The sequence below is a fragment of the Mobula hypostoma genome, chromosome 1, assembly GCF_963921235.1.
Source record: "Mobula hypostoma chromosome 1, sMobHyp1.1, whole genome shotgun sequence".
NCBI lineage: Eukaryota > Metazoa > Chordata > Chondrichthyes > Myliobatiformes > Myliobatidae > Mobula > Mobula hypostoma.
In genome coordinates, this window is record NC_086097.1 from 214,071,884 (window position 1) to 214,099,405 (window position 27,522).

The following is a 27,522-nucleotide window of genomic DNA, read 5'->3' on the forward strand; positions in this document are numbered from 1 at the left end:
AATTTATGTGATTAACGATTACAAAAAGTAAAACATTTAATAGACAAATCAATAAAAAACAAAGCCGAGACAGAAGATGCACTATTATATAACAGAGAAAAATACCAGAGGAAAATTTTGTCCATAGTTCCATTTATTGTCTATTGAAAACTTGTATGTTCAAGTCAACAAACTGGTTACTGCAGTAGCGTTAATCAATTTTTGCACTGATTAACTGGCCTTATTATCGTTTCATTTAATTGGAGAAGTTGGCTTTACACATTTTAATATGATCAATATATTGTAATATCACACAAATGATGTGGTGTTATCCTCACAATTAGACATTACCTTGCTGCCAAATTGTAAACTGGCCCCAGTCGCCTTTTTCCCTTAAGTTTTCATCTTCAGGTAAGAAAAGTCCTCTTTGTTTATCCATTACAGTCAGACCCTCTTCACGGATTAACTTCCAATTTCTCTCCAGGGTCTACAAAAAGTAAATACTATTTATGATCTCACAACTAAACACCATCATGGACTATTACAACATTTTCTCAGCAGAAAAACAAAGACCAGAACTTTCAGTTGTCTCAAATAAATAGTCCACATCATTCATCTAGAATAATCAGTGCAACATTTCGATCTAACAAGAGAAAGAATAATCTTAATAATCTTCATGCAATGTCACTTGTGTGCAAATTCTTAGAGACTGGTCACCTCACTGTAGGAAGGATGTGGAAGCATTGGAAAGGGTACAGAGGAGATTTACCAGGATGCTGCCTGGTTTAGAGAGTATGCATTATGATCAGAGATTAAGGGAGCTAGGGCTTTACTCTTTGGAGAGAAGGAGGATAAGAGGAGACATGATAAAGGTATACAAAATATTAAGAGGAATAGATAGAGTAGATAGCCAGCGCCTCTTCCCCAGGGCACCACTGCTCAGTACAAGAGGACATGGCTTTAAGGTAAGGGGAGGGAAGTTCAAGGGGGATATTAGAGGAAGGCTTTTTACTCAGAGAGTGGTTGATGCGTGAAATACATTGCCTGAGTCAGTGGTGGAGGCAGATACACTAGTGAAATTTAAGAGACTACTAGACAGGTATATGGAGGAATTTAATGTGGGGGTTTTATGGGAGGCGGGGTTTAAAGGTCAGCACAACACTGTGGGCCAAAGGGCCTGTACTGTGCTGTACTATTCTATGTTCAATGTTTTATAAACAAGTTAGTTGGAAATACACTGCTATTTAAAAAAAATTGCACTTTTATGCCACATTCAGGACTTGTATGCATCTAGAGTCAGGAAGCGAGCAAGCAGCATCATTGTAGACCCATCACACCCTGGACATCACCTATTCCAACTCCTTCCTTCTGGTAGGCGCTTTAGATCACTGTGTGCCAGGACAAATAGGTACAAGAACAGTTTCTTTCCGTATGCCATCAGTCTTATGAACACTTGAATTTTAGTCTATTATAAAACAAGTCCACCTGTACATACAAAAGTATACCTCATTGTATATAGTCCACGATTATTTGCACTATTGTTTTGTCTGCTTTTTGATTCTGTACAGCGAGAGCTCAGGGAAACCGGCATCAAATTCCCTGTATGTGTCCACATACGTGTCCACGATAATAAAGGATTCTGATTCTGATTCTGACATTCTACAATTTCAGGACTTTCAGGGCACTCCACAGCCAGTTACTGTTTACATGGATTCATGACTACAGTCAATGACTATCAACATGGAATAATTAACATCACTTAAATAAATAAGTTTCCTTATTAGTTAATTGAATAGATAGTAATGCAGAAAGTGTCTATTCCTGTATCAAAATTTCTGCACCATGTCCAGGGATCTCCACAGCACAATTGATATAATACCCCAGTTCAACCCCATGATACGAGAGAAATGAAGAGATGAATACAAAGTTGGCTTGACATATTATGTCAGACTTGATTAAGAAGTACACATACCTTCACCAGTTCAGTATACCCTGTTTCCTTAGCTGTCCACCAAGGCTGAGCCTTAAGTCCATTCACATTGTACAGTGAACGCTGCCACACTGATGCAAAGTGTCCTCTTTTGTGTCCAAGTTCATACCACTTGTGTGCCTGTAGATAAGATGAACTAGTAAAACTACTCTGTAAATCATACTATGATTTGCTCTCATTGACTGCTAACTCATTTCATAACTGCATTGATTGTGCTAAAGGAAATGCTACATTAAATTCTTATATTTTACATTTCATATTTTTAATGTTCCTTTATTTTACCAGTTATACTAGATTCAACCACTTTGCAAGACAAATTAACAATCATAACATGATTTTAAAGTGAATTTGCTCTATTAAAAGCATAAGAAAGTGACTTTTCCAATTGCTGTATTACATTAGTTTTATTATCTGGAGAAAAGTAATCAATTAGCATTCATTAAGTTCTTCCTCTAAACAAACTGGTTGAAAGTCAGATTTTTTTTTAGAGTATCAGACATTACACCATTACAGACGGAAGAGAGGCCAAAAAAAGCAAAAAAAGCAAGTACATCAAAGGACAAGGCAGAAAGTGCTGATATTAGAAAATCTAATTTAGAGATATATTTGGGTGAGCTTTAACTGTACGTGGAAGGTGAGAATACTGTAATTGAAAAACCAATTAATTATTTTATGTCAAAGTCTCTTACAACAAAATTACTATGCAGAATTTCTATTGCTAACTCAGTATTTATGAGATGTTACTTTGACATAAATGCATCTTTGAAATAAGTCTTAAATGAATAAATTCTATTAATCTATTAATATAAAATGGTGGCTCGCCTATATACTCACCTCTTGATCGCCCACTCTCTGTAATGCATCTCCCAAGTGGAAGTAAAAGCGTCCATCATCAGTGCCTGGGTCTCCAGACAATAATCCTTCCTGCAGAAATTATATATTTTTTTCCTTAAAATCTGCTTATATTACATGATCACTAAGCAAGAAACACATTCCACAATACACAGATGATATACATTAGACTTTACACTAATTTTATTGTAAACTTTGTGTTTCCTGAATTAATCACTTCCAAACATGCGAAACTACTCAAACTCATGTCAGCCAGTCATATAAACTACTTACTGCCAAGGTTGAGAGAGATTGTGGTTTTACAATAATTCATGACATGAGAATTAAGTCTTATTCTAGATTTAATACAACAGCTTCACACAGGGATTGAATTGCATTTTCCCTGTAATAAAGTGGTAATAAAACACTCCAAATGACAGAGCACCCCATCTAAATACTTCCTTCAATTTTAACTCAACTTAGTCTAATCGAGACACAAGAGACTGCAGACGCTGGAGGAACTCAGTGGGTTGGACAGGAAAGGGATTGTCAACATTTCAAGTCGAAATCCAACAGGTCCTCATGCAGGGTTTATCCTGAGACATCAACAATTCCTCTCCCCACATAAACTGCTTGATCCACTGAGTTCGTCCTGCATGTGTAATCCAGAGCGACCCTGTTTGTATTCAGCCTAATTTTGTATTGCTTTATGATGTAGGTGGAGGGCATTCAGCCCATTCAATCCATGCTGTCCCTCAGAACAATCCCAGTCCCCTACGTACTTCCCTGTTACCTATTTTCTCACAGAGTCCACACTGATCAGAATCAAACCTATTTATCTAACTGGCACCTGACAAAGGCTAAAAGGCTTTTCCTTACGGCCGTCAACAGAAACAAAAACATGGAAGTGGATTGAATGGAATGCAGGATTTTTCAAATATTCCACAAAAGCCTGTGAAAACAGCAACTGACTCAGTATGACTTAAGACATAAGACAGACAGCTTTTATGGAATGAAATTTTTTTTTACAACAGTTGCTTAAAAAAAGTCAGTTGAACTGGACCTTCGGATCTTCAAAACTTGAAACCCAAGCATTCAAACAAGTCAAAGGAATGAAAAGCAGGGGTTGACATTGAAATTAATGCTGGCATACCACTGCAAATTAATATCATACAATTTGGTTGCCAGTATGATCTACTGTAATGTACTGTCTACTCATCCAACATGAGACAGTTTTGGAATACAGTGGATTCCAGTTAAATGGGCCATCTGTTAATTGGGACAGTTGCTTATTTGGGAACCACTCATAAAGAAGAAAAACTTATCAAGAAAATAGACAGAATTTCCTTTGTTTAACTGGGACACTATGTTGCTTAATTGGGACAGGACACTGTTGCCGAACAATTTCTAACTAGCATCATTCATGGTTGTCATTAAGACACTACACCATACTTAGAGCGAAAAAGGTTTTAAATAGAGTCAGGTGTGCGTGCTTGTGTTCAAAAAGCAGTGATTTCTGTCACTGATATTTGTGAGAAATAAGCAGTGAGACTAGGTCTGTATATAACTCCTATCAGTGTCTCTTTACCCTTCTAGTTTCTTAGGTTCACGAGGATGATTCCAGGAATGAACACATTAACAGGAGCGTTTGGCAGCTGTACTCACTGGAATTTAGAAGAATGCTTGGGGATCTCATTGAAGCCTACTGAATGTTGAAAGGACTAAATAGGGTGGATATGGAGAAGATGTTTCCTGTGTTGAGAGTATTCAGAACTAGAGGGCACAGCCTCAAATTTGAGGGGCGACATTTTAGCATGGAAGTAAGGAGGAATTTTTTTTAGCCAGAGTGTAGTAAGTCTGTGGAATGCTTTGCCACAATGCACAGAAGGCCAAATCCGTGTGTATATTTAAGGTGGAAGTTGATCGTTGATCAAAGGTTATGGTAAGAAGGCAGGTGTATGGGGTTGAGTGGGATCCGGGATCAGCCATGAAGGAATAGCAGAGCAGACTCGATGGGCTGAATGGCTTAATTCTGCTTCCACATCTTATGGTCTCAACTATTCAGAACTGTTTTAGCTCACTGTGGTTTCAAATATTCAGGCATGAAGATGCCAGAAACAGGCAGGAGAGAAAATGAAATGAATTCACAACCTCAACAAGTTCGGTCCTACAAAAATTTTGAAGTTATCGACAATCAGCTTGAATGTTTAGATGGATGCAACAGTTTCTAACCAGCGTCAGTCGTGTCACTTGTGTGGCCGTTAGACACCATACCGTGCTTAAAATGAACAGTTTTTAAATAGCATCAGTTGCGTATGCTTGTGTCGTTATTAATTTAGGTCGACTGATGCCAAGTTAAAAGCAGTGATTTTTGACACTACTTCATGCAGGGAGGCAATGAAGGTAGTCCATTATCTGCACTGATCTTGTTCATTTACAGTCAATCAAAAGAACATGGCAGCATACACTGGATTAATTCTTCTATTGATAACGATCAGAAACTATTACATAGTTTAATAGTATTGTGGTAATGCTGGCAGTGTTCTAACTTGTTCCGTATTTCATTTAAATACATAACTTGTTACTCAGTTAAAGGGTGGTTTATCCTTTTTAAACTGTTTCCATGAAACTTTGACGAACTGGCGTAGCAACTTAATCGGGCCAAAATGTACTGGTCCTGACGAGAGCCAATTAACCAGAATCCACTGTATATTGTCACAGCTAACTCTGTATTGCTATAATATCCAGAATTACTATATATCTGAACTCTGAATTACTATAGCATGCAACCTTGTACGAGTTAACGTAAGGGGGTTGTGTTTACCTTGAGATATGGAATGCTCTCAGCTATCTGATTCGCAGCTTTGAGGATGAATCCATAATGAACTTTAGCAAATCCATCATTTGGAGCCATGGCCAAAACCTGAAACATCACACAGGTATTATTTCTTTACTCACCATCAGAAATTCTTCACTTTTTTGGTTAAAAAGGAAAAATAAGAGTGAACCATTTATTCAAGCAAATTGATCTGCACAATCACTTTGCTCCATTCACTCTAGACAAATGGCCTTGCGGCTGATAGCAAGTAATAAATTAAAGAGCCACATATTTTTGAAGAAGCATCTGGTAAAAATTTTCTTCATTTGGGAAGGGAAGAGCCAACACCTCTTCATAGCCTTGTTCTATGTAAGTAAAATAATAATACACTTCAATATTTATTGTTAAATTAAACATTTGTAAAAAGCCTTAGGTTGCTGTGGGAATTACATCCTCTTCCTCAGATAGGGCAGGTGGTAGATGATGAGTGTACAAGTTTGTGAGATGGTACACTCCATCCACCACTTCAACAGTGTGTCTTCAAGCTTTTTAGTTCCATACCTTAATGCTTCTCTTCTTTGAACATTCATGGGTCAGTGATTCCCAGGAATCAATGGGTTTATTGCACTGATATTCAATGATACTTTGAGTACATCGTTAAATCCTTTCCTTTGTCCACTTGGTAATCTCTTGCCGTAACACAGCTCAAAACTGAGGGTTTGATTTGGAAGTCTGGCACTATGTGTCTTCTCCGACATAGCCTGGTGTGTCTAGGACTTCAATACTAGAGATGTTGGCCTTGGAGAAGAGAGGACGTTGGCTCATTTATCCTCCCATGGAACTGAAAGACTTTGAAGACACATTGGTGTTATTTTCACTGTGTTTTGTAGTCCTTATCATTTAGATGGGCAGGGATCAGTGCTGCCTCACGGAGTTCTGTTCCAGATTTTATATATACCTAATATCTGTTATAGTGCAGTGGTGAATTACATCATCGATATCTGTTACTACCCAAGAAACGAGAGGTGGACCTCTTTATCCATGATATTTACATGAGTCTTTATTGTTGGAAGATGTTGTGGTGTAGAGAGGGCAGTTGTTACTGGACACTGATCCTGAGGACAATGAATATAAGGACCAACTTCTTAACCGCTTGAGTGAAAGTGCAGTTGATTGCTTGAAGCCCAACCTCTGAGCATGTACAAACCCAAGCTTTGTCTGCATGCTACAGCATCTGAAGTGTAACCATTATAGATTGAATATCATCCATGAGTTCTGAAGATCAGCTCCATAAAAGGGAATATTTTTGGAGATGAGGTTCAACGATATGATGAGATATATTGACAATGGCACAATCTCACAACAAGCTCATAAAGTGATAATGATCCACTGCCTGTATCTTTACCAGACTTAATATTACATGTTTTTCTCAATTAAGGCATACACAAATAAACAGCCCGATAATATATACATTCCAGAGTTGGTCACAAGGCAATTGGTTACATTCCATAGATCATCACCACTGAATTCAACACACTTTACAAAATTTGGTAAGAAAAATATGCGTTTCAATCAGCAACAATATTTCATTGTAGAACTATTGCAATATTTTACAGCACAGTTTCATTTTTGCAGAATTTAGGGTTTCTACAATGGTACGAAGGAATCTTTGTTTTTTCCTCACCTGTACAGCTTGCATTTCTAAAGGCGGGATACAGTACCACTGTATCAATTATCCTTTAGCACCTTATCCACCGGCCATCTTACATATGTAAATATGAACAGTGAATAACAATCCAGAAATCAACTGAACTTAACCCTATCCTTTCCTCACTACCCATGTATACATAGTATATTTCCACACACTTCACCACTGCAAATCACAGACTGCAGCACTTGTATTAATATGCCAGATAAGATTAGCAAAGAGAAACAATTAAACATTATTTACTCATAGGCAAAATGGCTTAGTTTTATGATTGGCAGTTTATGAACCAAATGAAGCATTTGGGAGTACATAAACTCTAGAAGATGCTGTCTTTGAATATGAACTTCAAACATGGAAAAAAATGCACTTTTCAAACGTAAAGCTTTGAAGATATTCTGACATCTTTCTACAATGATTCTTTATGACGTACCTCTTCATACACTTTCTTGGCATTACTGTTGTCTCCCAATAATAGATAACTTACTCCAAGCTCATTTCTAATTGAGATATCATCTGGGTAAAGAGATACCAGCTTCTTAAGCGTCATCACAGAACGTTTAATGTGACCTGTATATATGCATACACAATAGAATAACAAATGACAAAAGTTAGCAACGTGCACATCAGATCACCTTAAACAACTTCATTAATACCACAGGCAAGAGTTAAAGCAACTATTTAACACAGTACCACCCTTCTCTCTCCTGGATCTGAAGACACAAACCTTCCAGGGTATCCTTCCAGGGTAGCTGAAGAACATAAATTTAGCAGGTATTTCTGAAATAAAAGGTTGACAACTGGTGATGGAATTACATCCTTTAAAAGGTGTTTAAATAGATACTTATATAAGACATACAAGGATATGGTCCTAATGTGGGCAAATAGGCTAATGCAGACGGACAAACAGGTCAGCATTGAAATGGTAGAACAGGGGGTCTGTTTCCATACTCTACAACTCCATGACCATAAGACTCTTCCAGTAGGGGTAATACAGAGACAGACAGCTGGGAAAGGCAGAAATTTGGAGACTTAATTGGAGGGGGGGGGAGAGAGGGGGAGGGAGAGAGGGGAGAGGGGGAGGGGAGAGGGGGAGGAGAGGGGGAGAGGGGGAGGGGAGAGGGGGAGGGGAGGGGAGAGGGGGAGGGGAGGGGAGGGGAGAGGGGGAGGGGGAGGGGGAGAGGGAGAGGGGGAGAGAGGGGGAAGGGGGAAGACAGAGAAAAGGGTGGAAGGAAGAGAGAGAGAGAGAGAGAGAGAGAGAGAGAGAGAGAGAGACAGACAGACAGATAGATAGATAGATTCAGAGGATGGAGTCATGAACAATCAAACAAATGGGGGACACTGACATGGAGAGATCTATCATCCACAAATTTTACCTACTGTATTTCCTAACCCCTTCCTCAGCTGGCTCCATCTGCCTATCATTCCCCATTTATGTGGTTGAACATCACCTTCCTTATTTATCAGATTCCACCATCTGCAGCTGCTATTTTCCTTCCCTCTCTCTACAGACCACCCACCAGTTACTGTCTTCTGTCTCCACCACATCCTCCCCCACATCAACCTGCTCATCACACCTGTCCTCAAATTATTCCACCTATCACTCAACAACATACTAACCTTCTTCCCTCTATAATCTGGGTCTCGACCTGAATCATCAACCATTTCTCCACCGCAAGGTTGATGATTCAGGTCGACCCACTAAATTCTCCAGCCGTTTTTACTTTTTTTCTCTCCATCTGCATCTCTTGTGGTTCTCTTATCTAATACCATTGCTTCTCTGAATTGTTATTCCTTTTTCCTTCCATCATCAAATTACATGACCTTACATGATCCTGCATTTGCAAAAATCAGTATCTAGTAACAGCAGTTTCTGAATTTATAGATTTCCTTACTTAAGCTAAGCAATCTACATGACCTCTTTCCCTCAATACAACTTCATAGTTACCCTGGAAGTTCTACTAGCTTGTTCTGGGTGCTATTTCCATTTTGGTTCCATTCATGCCCTTCAACCAGCTCATTTTATATTCTCTTGTGTTTGACACTTTTTCTTACTCTATGGCACTAATCTATGAGAGAGATAATCAGCGAACCCATAATTTGAAAGCATGAAGGTTTAACTAGATAATACAGTATGATCAAGTTACAATAATCAGGTAAGCTACACTAGGTACATTCCTCACCAAGGAACTGTTGTCGGTTTGCCTGTCGCTTCAATGCCAATTTCACCAGGTCAGCAGTTGGATTTGGCATATCAGCCACTTCTCCATAGGTACTGATTGCTCTTTGAAGGATCTCATTGCTTCGCATCTTCTCTGCCAAATCATCTTCTGACTACATAAAACCACATGAAACAATTAATATATACACAATTCAGTACTGAAGTTCAACTAACGGGCTCCTGGACCGGCTGCAGCGATGAATTGACTTTGTGGCTCTGGATGCATTTTTGTGAACTTAAGTTCTGAGTGTTAATTGTTTATTTTTTATTGTTTGCATGATTTGTTCTTTTTTTTTCGCAGAATAGGTGTTTGACTGTCTTTTTTTAAATGGGTTTTATAGGGTTTCTTTGATTTTGTGGTTGCCTGCTTACATACTTTGATAATAAATGTACTTTGAACTTTGAACAAGGCACTTACAAAACAGCAATGCTTATAAAGATGTTAATTTTCTGCAGTTTGTTTACACTGCACTAGATCGGAGGTGAGAGATAAATATCAAATACTTAGAAGCCAGTCTTTGTACAATTTTCCTGATCCATTTTCATATTTGCTTTATAAAGATCTCCACTGACTGTTCCTACAACATGTTGTTCATTAACATGCAGTACTCTTCAGCTACCAACAATGGTATGGCTTAGTTAATTAACAAAGGGCACAGAAATAACTGAAAAACATTGAATAAAATCGTGGGTCCTTGCAACTGTACAAATAGTTCTTAAACAATTTTTCACCATTTACAATACTAAACTAACTTTCAAATAAACTGTAGATAAACAATAAGACAACCCTTACCTAGCACACTACATATATACACAATAGAGTGGTGCAATATATACAATCATGTGGTGCTAAAGCTGGACTGGATCTCCCATTAAATTATGCTGACATAGAGAAGCATATGGTAAAAAAAGGCCAGGGTGGGTTCCTGTCAAGGATTTCATCTCTCTCTCATAGCCACAGCGGATGAAAAGTACAGCACACTCAACCCCCTAGTGTACTTACCTCTGCTTTTCCATATTTAGCTCGAGGACTCTGGGGATATCTTTTGAGAAGTTCATTAAATGCCTGCAGGGCTTCTTCAGGTTTACCCTAAAGCATAAAGAAAAAGTTTTAATACTTGGAAACATTTGTACTTCTTTGTAAATAAAAATAGTCCATTCCAAATGTTCATCAATGATAAATTACCTGATATCGAATCTAATTTTTTTTTGTTAGCTTTAACTTGGGTACTTCTACCCTAATTGAGCTGACTCTTTGATTTCATCATTATCAAATATTATGAGCAATGCAAACTGAAGGCAAAATGGGTCATCCTCTTCAGCGCCCAGAAATACCAAGAGGAGATCCATCACGGAATCTTTCTGAGGTCACCACCACAACAGAAGTCAATCTTCAGTTAGTTTGAATCACTGAATGTATTACCAAGAAACAGGTGGTCACACAAATGCATGACAAACCCCAGCCAACTAGCAAATGCCCTGTATGTCTACTTTGTATCAAGAGTAAGGTGAGGAAAGGCATTATTAACAGCATTAATGATATGACATATTAACAACCTGTTCAATGATATTCAGAGTGATTTCACCAGGATCATTCAGCTCTGGACCTACACACAATCCCAAATGTGAATGAAGAACGAAAGGAGGAAGATGAGTGCTACTGTCCTTGTGATCAAGGCATCACTTGACAGAGTGCAGCTCCAAAGAGACATGGGTAAAAAATCAGGTAACAGGAAATAAGGGGAAATCCTTACACTGGCTGAAGTCATGTTCTGCACAAAGGATGATAAATGAGATGACTGGAGCTGCAGGAGTTAGGCAGACAATCTCTGTATCCCATCAACAACAGGTGATGTCTCAAGAAGACAGCATCCATCATCAGGGACCACCATTATCCAAGCCAAATCCTCTGCCATCAGGAGGTGGTACAGGAACCTGAAGACCCACAACTCAAGATGCCACAACAGATTCTTCCACACTATCATCAGGTTCTTGAACTAACCTACCTCGACCTATATTTTATTTCTCTCTTAATTCCATGCGAACATTACGTTTATTTTGTTGTTTGCTTTGCACATGTGCAAATTACTTATGATTAATGCTAATTTAAGTTTGCATTAACTTCTATTTGTTCTCATCACTGAGCTGAGAATCTAATGTTCCTGGCATTTACATCCTGTGTAACAATAAAATGACAACAATAAACTTGAATCCAAGCATCTTTAATTGCTTCATCAATGATGAGTGGAGATATTTGCTGATGACTGAAGAATGTTCAGTTGCATTCACAGCTCCACAGATCCTCACACTGCAGGAAAATCTGGAGGCATCTAGGCATAGATTAATGTGGTGAGTAAAATGTAAACTCTACCAAAATCCTTTCCTGTAAGTGTTACAAGAAGAGCTCAAAGTTAGGATATTCAGTGATAAGGGTGACAAATTTATCTATTTCCACAGAAGAAAGCTTTTCACTGTATGAAAAAAAAGAGAAAATGCTGGAAACACTCAACAAGGTCAGAGAGCTTCTGTGGAAATGGAAAGAAAGTTCATGTTTCAGGTCCAAGAACTTTAATCAGAAATGGAAAAGAGAGAAAACAAGTTAGGACTGAGATGCCTCTTTTGGTTATCCACTGGTCATGAAGTCCTGTAGTAGATCACTGACTCCCTAAAGGGAAGGTCTGTCATGAAAATGGCAATCTTTTTCATTTGAATGCATTTGCGAACTTGTGAGAAAAGATGAAAACAGATAACAGCTTTACTTATTTTACCTTTACTATTTAAATTTTAATAATAAATTGGAAATGATAAAATAAAATAGGTAAAATAGAATAGTAAAATAAAATAATTGTTACTTTTTAAAAAATTTAATCTTTTTGAATTATTTACATCTAAACATACTCTGCTTAGATTATTGCTATGAACTGCAGAACTCTGCAAGTGGTGGAGGATTCTCAAGAACCTTGATAGTAATTAGCAGCCACAATTTCTGGAATTGAAACATCAATTATGATCATCAGCATATGATTATTCTCCAAATTATTCAAATGCTAAAGATCACGATCACTGTGGTGGATAATCTTTATAAAAGCTACTTCACACCAGGAAATCCTGTTAAGTTTAAGCATTTGAAAGTATTTATTTATTTATATTAAGTGCAATTGTGAACAATAGCCAGATCAGAAATGCTGATCCAGTCAACTAGTTCCCAAAGAGAACTCTGATAGGCCAATCAGATGGTTCACTGCTGCTCAGCGATAGAACACAAAAAAAAATCACATGTACAATTAAGAAACATTAAAAAATAGTGCACTTAGCAATGCATTATTTGGTATTGTTAAAATTTGCAGAATTTGGTTAAGCAGAATCACAGTGCATGCTGCCTCACAGGTAAGATATTGAATTTTATAGTTCACCTTTTTCCGCAGTTTTTCAGCAGCATCCAACTCGGGTTTAATGGTCTTGTCAAACTTATTCAAGAGTTTTGGTTTCTTCTTCTTAGCTGGAACTAATAGAACAACCACTATTAGCTGTATGATACAAGTATTCCAAAAGGTAAACAATACAGCTCTCAAAAGTAGTTAAAAATTTCCATAGAGTCCTACTGATCTCCCATAAAAGCTTATGCATGAAATTGATTGTATTCAGATTCTCAATTTCTGTTTATGCTTTTCTCTGGTATTTTCCAATAATCCCTATCCTGAATTATACTAGGGCAACCTCCATGCAAATTTAGGGTCTGTATTACAGTTTAATACAACACAAAAAGGAGCCATTTGGCCTTTCATGAATATGCTGGCTCATTAAGAGATTTTCATTATTTCCACTTGATAATCATGTTGTCACAGCTCTTTAACCAATTACTCAATAATATATCCTGCTCCCTTTTGAAAGCAGCAATTGAGTATCACTGAGCAATCACTGATACAATTGTATTTCTGTTATATTGACTGTCCTGTTGTACATACTATTTATTACAAATCACTCTAGATTGCACATTGCACATTTAGACAGAGACGTAATGTAAAGATTTTTACTCCTTATGTATACGAAGAATGTAAGTAATAAAGTCAATTCAATTCAATTCGTTCTTTAGCTGTCATTGAAGGCATATCCCACATCAGAACATTCACTGTACTGAAAAACTGTACTCATCTCACCTTGTTTCTGCAAGTTAGTTTAATTTTGTACGATGGGTTACAAACCTGCCGCCACTAGAACCACAAGTTCCTGTTTACCCTAGCAAAGCAATTCATGATTTGGAACATCTTTTGAAAACTCTCACCTCCTCTGTTCTAGCAGAAACACCAGCATCTCCAATCTTTCCATATTTTGCCTTCCTGGTATCATTTCAAAAACAAAATTTCTGCATCCTCTCCTTTAACTTTTATGAAGTGTGATGGCCATCAGTGAGGGTGAGGTGTGGGGAGGAGATGACAAATGATTTCAAAAGGTTTGGCATAACTTTGTTGTAGCACTCTGTGCCTAAGATCCTGAGCTTTGGTTTATATCGAAAGCATTCTCAACTTGACCCATCGTCTTCAGAAATACCTGCACTTGATGTGTTCCTATCATTGCATTATCTTTACAAATATTCAATTACACTTATTTTAAATCTTCTAGAAATGCATCACTTCACAATCTTTTGCATAAAATTTCATAACTTATTTATTGGTCCATTTCATTAGCTTTTTTTTGTCAGTTGTTCGCTGCAAGACCCATTTGTAAACAGGTCTTGTGCAGCTAAGATAAACCCAAATAAGTAAAAAAAATTGAACTGCTCACAACTTGCAAAGAAGATAGCAATGTTTCTGTCTGAATTTTTAATTCTTTCATTCACAACTTAAACAACAACTCTTCACTATCATTGGAAAATTGAATGCAGGTGTCTCCCGCCTTTTGAACGTTTGCTTTACGAAACCTCACTGTTACGAAAGAGCTACATTAGTTACCTGTTTTCGCTAACAGAATGTGTTTTCACTGTTACGAAAAAAGCAGCGCGCGAAAAAAATCAGCACGTGATAAAAGGCAGCGCGCGACAAAAAGCAGCCTGCGCCCTGAGCAGCCGCTCTCCCCCGGATTCGGAATGGCATTCTCGCCGGTATTACTTAAACACATGCCTGTGAGCAGTCATTTGCAAGATGAGTTCTAAGGTATCGGAAAAGCCTGAAAGAGCTCGTAAGGGTGCTACACTTAGCGTAAAACTAGACATAATTAAGCGTTTTGATCATGGTGAACGAAGTAAGGACAAAGTGAGTTTGGCTTGTGGAAGCTGACGAAGATGATGTTGAAGAGGTCTTGGCATCCCGTGACCAAGAACTGATAGAGGAAGAGCTGATGCAATTGGAAGAGGAAAGGATAACAATCGAAACTGAATGAGTAATGATAAAGTACGACTTTAATTTTGAAAGGGTACATCGGTTTAGGGGATATTTGCAGGATGGTTTGAGTGCTTACAAAGAACTGTATGATAGAAAAATGCACGAGGCTCAGCAGTCAAGCAAGCCTTCCGCATCAGCCACAGCAGACGACGAACCTCGACCTTCGACATTGAGGCGGGCAGTCATAGGAGAAGATAAGCTGCCTGCTCTAATAGAAACAGACGACGAGATGACACCCCAGTGTCCCCACCACCCCATCACCCAGGCTGCGGACAGATACCGATTCGCAGAGAATGCAGCAGTAGCCGGGAGACACACAGCACATCTTTAAGAAAAAAGCCGAAATAAACAAGCTAATTAATTAGGTGCTGCCCAACATGTAACTGTCGGCCCAGATCAGAGGCGATGCAATCGGCAATCAGCACTGATCTGGGCCGACAATTACATGCCGAGCGGCACCTAATTAATTAGCATGTTTATTTCAGCTTTTTTCTTAAAGATGTGCTGTGTGCCCCCCCAGCTACCGCTGCATTCTCCGCGAATCGGTATCTGTTTGCTGCCCGGAGGGTGGGGCCACTGCACCACTCAAACTCCGATGACTCAGCCTAACACACCACCATCAGTGTGCTCTGCGCTTTCCCAATTCCGGTAAGTGATACTACACTGTACATACTTTATTTCTACTTTATATCGGCTGTGTATTTTTACGTGTTATTTGGTATGATTTGGCAGCTTTATAGCTTAAAGGTTACTGGACAGCGCTTGCGCCGTGTTTCTGCGGAGAGCGCTTGCGTAAGATTTTCGCTACGAAGAACAGTTCAGGCAATGATTGTGGAAAAGTATTTCTACTTTATATAGGCTGTGTATTCATCATATCATTCCTGCTTTTACTATGTGTTACTGTTATTTTAGGTTTTATGTGTTGTTTGGCATGATTTGGTAGGTTATTTTTGGGTCTGCGAACACTCACAAAATTTTCCCATATAAATAAATGGTAATTGCTTCTTCGCTTTACGACATTCCAGCTTATGAACTGTTTGTAGGAACACTCTACCTTTGGATGGCGGGGGAAACCTGTATTTGTTTATGTAGATATTTGTTTGGTCTGTTGATATTTTATCGGAATTTAACACTTGTGTAGACCAATACTTAAAATATCAGGATTTGACATAAAACCTCGCTTTCAAATAATAATTAATTAAATTTTGAAATGTTCATAGGCTCTTTAATAGAATAAATACTGCATCAGGGGAAGGCACAATGATCCAGAGGTTTAGATTTCAAAAGTAAAGACATGAAAATTAATGGAAATATAGCAGTGAAAACTGGGCTTTTATATGCTGTTTTGCACCATTTAGTGTGCCCTAATCCATATTGTGAAATACAGTCGCAGTTTCAGCCTCTCCCCAGTGGGGTGTAAAATACAGTTTTAACATTAATAGATGCAATTAATTATTTAGAAATGTCTAGTTGCCGAACAAATTATGTTGTCACATACAGTACTGTGCAAAAGTCTGTATATATTGTATATACTGTATATATTGCTAGGGTGCCTAAGACCTTTGCATAGTACTGTAGTAATTCTACGTAAATCAAGAAGAGCCCGATCTTGAAACATCCTGACGTCATCGCAGCAGAAGTGTGGTCAATGCTTGGCATGCCGAACTTAGAAGGAGCATAACAGAAGAGCTAAGAGACAAGTTCAAGACAGCAAAGAAAAATCTCTTTGCCACCTACGACTGACTGAAGGAAGAGGAACTAGTTGAGAGGATTAGAGAGATAGAAGCTGCTAATGAAGACATGCAGCATGGAGAAGCATGGTGCCTAGTCAATGAGATCAGCAGACGAAAGAAGTCCCCAACAGGTCAAATAAGTGGTAAAACAGCAGAGGACTGTGTCCAGACATGGTTTATCCACTTTAAGAACCTGCTGGGAAGCCCTCCAATAATCAGGAAGAAGAGGACATACCCACGATACTAAAGCAAGTCGAAATCGATGATGGCCCATTCACCATTGAGGAACTGAAGAAGGCCAGATATGCACTCAAACAGGGCAGGAGCGCTGGACCAGATGGGATACCACCAGATGTCCTGAAGAACTGCGACCTGGACGACATCTTGCTGGACATATGTAATAGGGCACTGATGAAAGGTGACAAACTAGAACAGTGGTCACTCTCAAACATTATCCCAGTCCCCAAGTCTGGATCCCTCACAAAGACAGATAACTACTGCGATATCAGCTTGACCTGCATCTTAGCAAAGCTATAGAATCAGATGATCTTGAATAGGATTCGTACCACCATTGACCCTAAGCTAAGATTCAATCAGAATAGTTTTCGGCAGAGCGCACAACAGTAATGCAAATACTTGCTCTCCGTAGAATCATCGAGGGAGTCAAGAAGAACAACCTACCGGCCGTGCTTATTTACATCAATTTTCGCAAAGCTTTTGACTCCATTCACCGAGGTAAAATGCTGAAGATCCTGAAAGCTTACGGAGTGCCAGACCATCTACTGAGAGCAATAGAGTCCAGCTATACGAAAACCATGGCAAAAGTTGTATCATCAGACGGAGAAACAGCAGTGTTCGAGCTCCTAGCTGGTGTGCTGCAAGGAGACACTCTGGCACCCTACATCTTTATAATTGTCCTTGATTACGCTCTACGTCAAGCTACCAAAGATCATGACAAGCTTGGTTACCATAAAACCAGGACCAACCAAAAGCGTCAGATCAGTTACGCTCACAGATCTCGATTTTGCAGATGACATAGTCCTGCTCTCTGACCAGATGGAGCAGCTACTACTGCAGCTACTGATAAAAGTGGAAATTGACTGCAATAAAGTTGGACTTCACCTAAACGCTAAAAAGACAGAGTACGTGGCGTTTAACTGCGACGAAGGTACTCTCAAGACCGTAAAAAATAATACCATTAAGAAAGTCTTTGACTACAAGTACCTTGGGTCAAGAATGATGAGTTTGGAGAAGGACATAAAGATTCAGAAGGTGCTGGCGTGGAGGGCTATGAACGACATGAAGGAAATCTGGAAGTCGAACCTGACCAGAGAGCTTAAAAACAGGATCTTCATAGCAGTCATAAAGTCCATTCTCACGTATGGATGCGAGACGTGGACACTCACCAAGACGATGCGGAAGTCTCTAGATGGTTGCTATACATGAATGCTCTGGATGGTTCTTGATGTGAGTTGGCAACAGCACATGACGAACGTTGAGCTCTATGACGACCTTCCGATGCTCTCCACTAAAATCGAGGCAAGAAGACTGCAACTAGTGGGGCACTGTCTACGCCACCCCGAGCTACTTGCCAGCCTAGTCATCATATGGGAGCCCGAGCATGGGAGGATGAACCCTGGGCGCCCTCCCAAGACTATGGTCAACACGCTCCTAGAAAACAGCAGCGTGGCTAATGTAGATGAACAGAACACACTGATGAAGGAGAGGGAGAAGTGGGGAGTCCGTCATCGTGCCCGATGCTGGCCCCCTAGGCCTGAGTCGACGTAGTAGTAGTAATTCTACATATTGCACTGAACTGCGGCCACAAAAAAAACAAATTTCATGACATATGTAAATATACTTTATACTTTATTGTCGCCAAACTATTGATACTAGAACGTACAATCATCACAGCGATATTTGATTCTGCGCTTTCCACTCCCTGGATTACAAATATTAAATATTAAAAATTAGTAAATATTAAAAATTTAAATTATAAATCATAACTAGAAAATAGAAAAATGGAAAGTAAGTTAGTGCAAAAAAAAAGAGAGGCAGGTCCGGATATTTGGAGGGTACGGCCCAGATCCAGGTCAGGATCTGTTCAGCAGTCTTATCACAGTTGGAAAGAAGCTGTTCCCAAATCAGGCCGTATGAGTCTTCAAGCTCCTGAGACTTCTCCTGGAGGGAAGAGGGATGAAAAGTGTGTTGGCTGGGTGGGTCGTGTCCTTGATTATCCTGGCAGCACTGCTCTGACAGCGTGCAGTGTAAAGTGAGTCCAAGGACGGAAGATTGGTTTGTGTGATGTGCTACGCCGTGTTCACGATCTTCTGCAGCTTCTTTCCATCTTGGACAGGACAACTTCCATACCAGGTTGTGATGCACCCTAGAAGAATGCTTTCTATGGTGCATCTATAAAAATTAGTGAGGGTTTTAGGGTACAGGCCAACTTTCTTTAGTTTTCTCAGGAAGTAAAGGCGCAGGTGGGCCTTCATGGCAGTGAACTCTGCTTGGTTGGACCAAGTCAGGTCATTTGTGCTATTGACCCCGAGGAACTTAAAGCTTTTGACCTGTTCCACTTCTGCACCACCGATGTAAATTGGGTCATGCGTTCCGCTACTCCTTCTGAAGTCAACAACCAATTCCTTCGTCTCGCTGACGTTGAGGGATAGGTTATTGTCTTCGCACCAAGTGAAGATGAACCTGATTTTGATATGGGTCTCTATTGTGGACTGAGAATGGGAAGGGGGCAGGGAGAGGGAAATCATGGTTGGGAAAAGGAGAAGGGAGAGAGGAGGGAGCAGGAAGCAGCAGAGAGACATTCTGTAATGATTAATAAACCAATTGTTTGGAATCAAATTACATTGCCTACTGACTCAGGGCTGCGTGTGTCTGCACCCACACTACCCCCACTCCTGGCACTCTTTCTCTGCCACCTGTCTCACACCCCACCCCCTACACTCCACCTTCGCCATTCCCAACATACTTTGTTCCCACCAGATTTACAAACTCGCTCTCCATTTTACGTTGACAAATATAGTACTGTGCAAGTCTTAGGCACCAGAGCTATATATATGCATATATATGTGCCTAAGATGTTTGCACTACTGTATAATTATTGCACTTATGGCAGACACTGCCATGGTGGTGTTGATAAGATTTGGAGACAAAATCGTGCACCTCACATATTACTTGAGTACATGATGATAAGCCTCAAGTCCCTCAAGATGGCTGGGTCATATAACGAATAATTAAAACCAAAATGCTTTTTAAAATCACAGCAACTTGATCTCACATTGGCATGTGCAGTAATTCTCATTTATTTTGACACAAAGTTTTATGCATAAAATATCTAAATTGATGGTACACTAAATTCGCTTGGTCTTGTATCAAATATATCAATTAATTGATAAAATTCTGTAAATGGTTAACCTCTTTAATGTTGGATTCTAATTTAGCATGCTTTAGCCACTACAATGCACAGGAATTGCTGGACTTATATCTGGTCAGTCTAAAATGCATGTACTTATTAAATAAGTAACTTAATGATGAATGATGCACCAGGAATCTCCCTGGGATTTCATTTTCAATGAGCATAGAACCTGCAAGGATTTTTTGAAATTATAAAGAACATTGTTAAAAAAAAATCTTGGTACAGAAGAAAATTGTAATAATTTACTAAGAGACGTACTGGAAGCAAAACCAAGTTGACAAAACATACATCTGTGGCCATTTCTGTGTCCATCTGCCCACGGTCATTTGCATACTTATTTACACAGTCCATGGAGCAGAACTTGGTCCCCAATCACTTTGGACCAGGACCATATGTGGTTGAGACTTTATGGTAGCTGGTGGGCAATACTCAGTCCTTGCTAAGAGAAATAGTGCACAGACACCCTCCACTCCTCAGAAGTGATCAACTCAAACAAAAAGGGGGTGGAGGGTAGGAAAGAAGTTTTGCAATAACTCCTACGATCTCAACTACCGAGGAGAGTAAACACTACAAAAGTTCACAAGTACAACACTGCCCTAAAAATTGGGTGAGTACCAAATTGTCTTCATTGCAGAGCCAATACCACAAATTTCCTATCAATCATAACTGATGTATATTGCCACATGCTGTAAATGTCATTTAGCAGCTTACTGTTTGCAGCCAAGCAACATTAACAGAACCACAAGAAGGTCATGACAGCTGGGATACAGTGCAGATCCTACACATTTGCCTCATGGCCCCTGTGAATGTCGTGCAGCTAAGGTGACCACAACTTAACTGAATCTTCTCACAGGCATTTTTTAACTTTGAAATTTGTGTTTGGTCTCAATAAACAGAGTAGATGAGATGCTATTTCCCTTCTAAAACTACCAGATCTTCCTTCTTTGTCCCACTACATTCTCTTAACTATTTTTACTTCCCCCGCTCAAATGGCACTTTCAACACACAAGCTGTCCCTGGGTAACGAATGGGTTCCGATTTTACAGACTTCCATAAGCCAATTCTGTCTATTGGTCAGCAAATACACCAAAATCATTAGTTCTGCAGTTTTTAGGAATTAACATATGTACACACATTTGACTTTTGAATTTAATAATATTATGGGAGTTGGGATTTTGTAACGTGGGAACAGCCTATATAGTCCAAGCACTTTGATGTCTTGAAGTTAATAATGAGTGGTAGGTAAATAAAGAGTGGATAGTATTTTCCACAAAACAATGACAGATTGGTTTTCAATGGCCAATGTGATCACGATCCCTGCTGGAACACACAATTTGCCTTCCATGCCTAACAACTGACAGTCCACCAATGCAAAGTCTCGGAAGACCCATTGTTTTTGAGCTCAATAGAGTGTAGCAGCAAGGATCTGTCATACTGGAAGGATAGTGAATTCAGAGAGGCACATGTCTCCAGTGAGATTCTGATCATCTGCTAAGAAAAACTGATGTAAACTGTTAGGGATGGGTTAAACAACCTGGCCTATAATTATTTGGTCTGGATCAGGCTGAAGCATTCCCAGATGCAGGCAGCATGGCCTGAGGTTTGGGAAGGCCTCCAACACACAGGGAAGGTCCATCCATGAAACACCACTGTAAGCTCTCTCAGCCTGTAAAGCCCTGACTGTTGTAAATAGTGTGAGGGCTTCTAAATATCATTTAAAGTCAAGGGAAAAATAAGTATATAATTTAAAAGTTATTAAAATTTAAACTGAATTTAGCTAATTGAGTCATATGGCATGGAGAAAGAACCACCAGCCCCAAAAGCTCATGCTCCATGCAAGCTAATCCCGTATGCCAACATTTGGCCCATAATTTTCTAAATCTTTCCTATCTCTGTACTGGACATATCAAACTATTTTTTTTGTTGTTATTGTACCTGCCTCAACCTCTTCCTCTGGCAGCTGATTCAAGATACATACAACCCATTCTGTAAAAAGCTGTCCCTCAGCACTGGTCCCTTTGAGCTATGTGCCTGCGCAGTAATTGAGATGCTCCCACACACATAGCCTTTGTTGCCATACAGCTGGAAATTTATTTTACATAATGCTACTATCCAAGTGCCCCACAGTTTTCAAGCATGTAAAAAATTCCTACTCATGGCAAAGGTTGGTCCACATACCAGAAAAAAAAATTAGAACATTGTCCTTCAAGCTCCTACTAAATCTTTCCCCTCTCAACTTAGATCTATGCTATCTAGTTCTCAACATTCCAACTCTGGGGAAAAAAACTAAGTGCAATCACTCTATCTATGTCTCTCAAGCATTTATACGATCACTTCTCAGTCTCTTACTACTCAAGGAGAAAGTCCTATCCAGTCTAACCACTCTCTACAACTCAGTCCCTCAAGTTGTGGCAACATCCTTTTCAACCTTCTCTGTACTTTTCCTGGTTTAATGACATCTTTCCCAAAACTGAACATAATGCTCCAAGTGCTTCCTCACCAACATCTTGTACAACCACACCACAATCTCCCAATTTCTATACTCAGTGACCTGACTGATGAAAGCCAGTGTATCAAAAGCTTCCTTCAATACCCTGTCTATCTGTGACTCCAACTTTCAGGAAAGCATGTACTTGAACTCCAAGTTCCCTTTGTTTTGCAACACTCAAAAGGGTCTTAATGTTCACTGTTGAAGTCCAATCTTGATTTGATTTTAGAAAATGCAACATCTCACACATATCTGAATTAAATATCATTTGCCACTCCTCAGCCCACTTACTCACCTGATCAAGATCCTTTAACAATTTTTGATAACCATCTTCACTATCCACCATAACACCTATTTTAATGTAATCTGCAAATGTACTAAAATATGCCTTGTATGCTCTCATCCAAATTGCTGACGTAGATGACAAATAACAATGAGCACATCACCAGCCCTGAGGCATACCACTATTCATGAGCCTCCAGTCCCAGAAACAGCCTTCCACTATCATCGTTTGCTTCCTACCATAAAGGAAGACGGTGATGGTGGAAGGCTGTTTCTGGGACTGGAGGCTCATGAATAATGGCATGCCTCTATTCACTATTCCTTGGATTGAAAAATAACCTTTCAAATAATTAAAAGCATTAAAAGTAAATTGGTATTACCTTGCCCTTTATAATGTCAAACCTGACAAAAAAAAACGATCACATGTGCTCCCACCCAAGTTCTTCACAAAGCTTCAAGACCCGGGCCTCTGTACCTCTCTCTGCAACTGGATACTTGACTTACTCATCGGCCGACATTAACTAGTGAAGATCGGCGACAATATTCAGGTGCATCTCAAGGCTGCATGATTAGCCACTTCCTCTACTCTCTATACACACATGACTGTGTGTCTAAGCACAGCTCCAATACCATTTTCAAAATTTTCCATTGTCACTATGGCTGTTAGGTAAATAGCAGGTGAAGAAGAGTCAGCTTCCAGGAGTGAGGTAGGTCATGTGGTTGAGTGGCTGCTACAAAAACAACTTCTCCCATAAAGTCAGTAAAACAAAAGAGTTGAATTTTGACTGCAGTACAGGGAAGGAATATGAACGTATGCCAGTCTACGTTTAGGGATCAGTAGTGGAGAGAATCTGTGGTTTAAACTCCTGGGCGTTAACATATTGATTAATCTGTTCTGGGTCCCGCACGTAAATTCAATCATATGAAAAGTGGGCCAGCAGCTTTTCCTCCTAAGCAGTTTAAGGAGGCATGGCATGTCACTGAGCATTCTTACAGACTCCTACAGATATGCTGTTGAAAGCTCAAGCTGGTTGTATCATGGTCTGGTATGGCAGTTCAAACGCACATGTGGAGAGTAGTGGACTTTGCCCAATGCATCACAGGCACATTCCTCTCCACCACTGGTTGTACCTGCAGGAGGCACTGCCTCAAGGAAGTATTGCCCCTCATCAAAGAACTCCACTAACCAGGCCATACCAATTTTTAGCAGCTACCATCACGTAGGAGGTATAGAAGCCTTAAGTCCTACACCACCAGGTTCAAGAGCAGCTACTTCGCTTCAACCATTTGTCCCTGAACCAACTAGAAAGAGCCTAATCACTATAGTTTAGCTATACTATGGCCATCTTGCACTAAAATGGACCTTGCTTTCTTTTGTTTTAATTATGTTTTCTTGAAAAATTGTGATTATTATTTTTCTTGTGAATTATTCTATGTGTCTGTGATGCTTCTACAAGTAAGCTTTTCATTGAACCCGCACATACAAATAAACTCAACTTTGATTTTGCTATACCTGGCCTAAAAGGACAAACTGATCAATTTGACTATCTGTAAACTTGAAGATATCTATGCGTCTTCGTCAAACATACCAGCCCTGGACTTGCTTTCATTTTTCAAGTATGATCCAGGTCACTGAACTTACTCAGTGCATTTTAAAAGACTAAATCAAAGATCATGAAAAACTTAGCTTTCCATAGCAATTTCAGTCTAGGAGTACGGATGGAAGAATTGCACGTTTATGATGGTCCTATTTGAAAATGTGTTTTTCATGGGAAGCTCAGTCATGAATGATAATGATGAGATCAGGTCTCAAACCTCTTTGGTATTGTGAAGAACAATGTCAAAAAGACAATACCTAATGTATGAAGTAAATACAAAACAAAACAGGCAGATCAGTACCATCACACACAACATCTGGTGAAGGGCACATCAGAGAGCTGGAACACATTAAAAGAAAAGCTGCATGGTTGGCCACACTGAGGTCCTGACATGGCTGTAGAAGCATCTTTACTCGAGAGTTCTACAGTTACAGCAGGTAGGAGCACCATCATTTTTAATGTAACCACCCTGCTGCTGATCGCTATGGCAAATAATCACATCAGCTGCAGCAGTCATTAAGGCCACTTAGCTGCCATTTCCACACTGCAAAGATTCAAAACAGCATGGTTATATAACCTTCAAAGAAAAAAAAACAAAAGAGCAAGGGCTGTAACGCATAGCTCTCCATTCTCTGCATTACACTTGGTAAGAGTACTGGTCAGGAAGGCTGAAGTGAATACAGCAGCAGTGTCAAGGGACTGTAGAATCCACACCCATTCTCCTACTTCTTATACTTCTCTATACCTCAACAAATCTGATACTCATTTAAGGAAAGAGGCAGTACAGGGATTAAAAATGTAGCAGATATAGTTGTGTTACAGGTATAGATGTGAAAACTAAATGACAAAGTGGCACCATGCAAGTGAAAGAGTGAAGTTAAGGATGGTGGTTAAGGTAAGTGAACAAAAGGAGAGGTGATTCTGCCCTGTGCCCGCTAATATAATGAACTGATGAGTGAGGCTTTAGGCCTATTCCAGGCTGCTCCATGGTTCGGATCTGAGGACTCAATTTTGGTTCGTAATGCTGTTGCTTGCGTCAATTGTTTGCATGATTTGTATTTTTTTTCTTTCTCTTGCACGTCCAGGCTTGGTCTTCTATTTTTATGTTTTTTTAATATAATTAAAACATTTTTTTTTTGCTCAGCATAACAAAACTTTCAATTTCCAGATACACTTACATTTACATTTCTTCCCCTCACAGATATCAGGCATCAGAACACTTCTATCACTCCAGTATGTCTGAAGTTTGGGACAAGTCCAAAAACAATGGGTGAAAGTTGCAGTATTTACATTTAGAACACATTGAAGAAACCCCCGTCTTAAATTTTGAGAGACGATCGGGAGTCGGATGGGGTCTATGCAGAACTTTGAGCTGCAATGCTTTAGTTCTATTACAAACTGAAATCTTCTTTGCATTATCACAGACGTCTTCCATGTTTCAGCTGTAATTTCTACTCCCAGCTCTTCCTCCCAGACCCTACCCAGCTGCTTAGCCTCTCCACAAGAACATTCCCTCAAGATGCTGTAAAAAGTACTAATAGAGACTTCACCTTTAGAACAAAACACCCTCTTTTCTATGTCAGAACTATAGAAATCAGTTAACAATGATGTTTTTTTCTGTATAGAATCTCTTGTCTGAAAGAAACAAGAAAGATCCTTGTTGGGTATGTTAAATTTCTGTACTATTTGACTAAAAGACATCATCGCTCCTTCATCAAACAAATCTCCTAGATGGAAAATACCCTTAGAAATCCAAAGTTCCAAAGAAAACCCAAATCTGGACTGCCGGTTATTGGAGTGAAGGGTGATATTTTTGCTGCATTGCCCTCAATTTGTCGCACCGCCCTCCAAGCCCTGGCTGCATTAATTGTTATTGGATTGCGACAATATTCCTCAACTAGTTTCATCTTATTGAGGAAAAGCGAATTAATAATAGGGCATTTTGCTTGTGAAGCTTCAATGTCTATTGAGGAGGGGTCCCTGCAAACCCAGTCAACCACATAAGATAAAAAGGAACTTAATTGATATTTTTTGATGTCTGGAAAATCCAGACCCCCTAGACTACTGGGACACTGTAACTTAGACATTTTGTTCCAGATGAAAGAAACAAAACAGCCATTTAAGCAACACACATCAAAGTTGCTGGTGAATGCAGCAGGCCAGGTAGCATCTCTAGGAAGAGGTACAGTCGACTTTCAGGCCAAGACCCTTCGTCAGGACTAACTGAAGGAAGAGTTAGTAAGAGATTTGAAAGTGGGAGGGGGAGATACAAAATGATAGGAGAAGACAGGAGGGGGAGGGATGGAGCCAAGAGCTGGACAGGTGATTGGCAAAGGGGATATGAGAGGATCATGGGACAGGAGGCCCAGGGAGAAGGAAAAGGGGGAGGGGAACCCAGAGGATGGGCAAGGGTATAGTCAGAGGGACAGAGGGAGAACAAGGAGAGTAGGAGAAAGAATGTGTGTATAAAAATAAATAACCGATGGGGTACGAGGGGGAGGTGGGGCATTAGCGGAAGTTGGAGAAGTCGATGTTCATGCCATCAGGTTTTTTTTTAAGTATTGTTGGGTGAAAATGACTGGAGACATTTGTATTGGGTAGAGCAGGCGAGGAAGAATGTTCATTTTGAGCAAGGATATTCGGCCAAGCCAAGAAATGGGAAGAGTGCTCCATCGCTCAAGATCCTGTTTGATTTTGTCAAATAACTGTGTAAAGTTAGCTTTGAACAATTGATCAAATGTAAGTGTGATAAATATGCCTAAGTAAACAAAACCCATCTGCGACCATTTAAAGAGGGAAACACCCTGAGTGTCAGGTACCTGCTGCAGATTCCCCAGAGGCATCGCCTCTGATTTAGTAAAGTTGATTTTATAACCTGAAAAGGCGCTAAATGAATTGATGCATTGTATAAGGTGGTGCACTGATATAGCAGGGTTTGATAAGAAAATTAGAACATCATCCACATATAATGTAATTTTATGTGACTTTTGTCCTATGTCTGGAGCAGATATTTTGGGGTCTCGCCAAATAGCTTCAGCCAATGGTTCAATCACTAGTGTGAAAAGT

The 27,522-nt window shown here is 39.6% G+C and overlaps 1 protein-coding gene across 8 annotated transcripts in view; it reads right to left on the reverse strand.

Moving 5' to 3' along the window:
- The window catches only part of unm_hu7910 (un-named hu7910), a 214,777-nt gene that overhangs the window by 26,953 nt on the left and 160,302 nt on the right, over positions 1-27,522 (reverse strand). For all 8 annotated transcript variants that reach the window (XM_063064199.1, XM_063064182.1, XM_063064141.1 and 5 more), the window contains 8 exons: positions 12,958-13,049; positions 10,548-10,634; positions 9,507-9,657; positions 7,757-7,893; positions 5,625-5,723; positions 2,804-2,893; positions 1,952-2,089; positions 331-466 (listed from right to left, as the gene is read on the reverse strand). In XM_063064199.1, the coding sequence (XP_062920269.1) occupies positions 331-466; positions 1,952-2,089; positions 2,804-2,893; positions 5,625-5,723; positions 7,757-7,893; positions 9,507-9,657; positions 10,548-10,634; positions 12,958-13,049 (930 nt within the window). The remainder of the gene's footprint in view (positions 1-330; positions 467-1,951; positions 2,090-2,803; positions 2,894-5,624; positions 5,724-7,756; positions 7,894-9,506; positions 9,658-10,547; positions 10,635-12,957; positions 13,050-27,522) is intronic.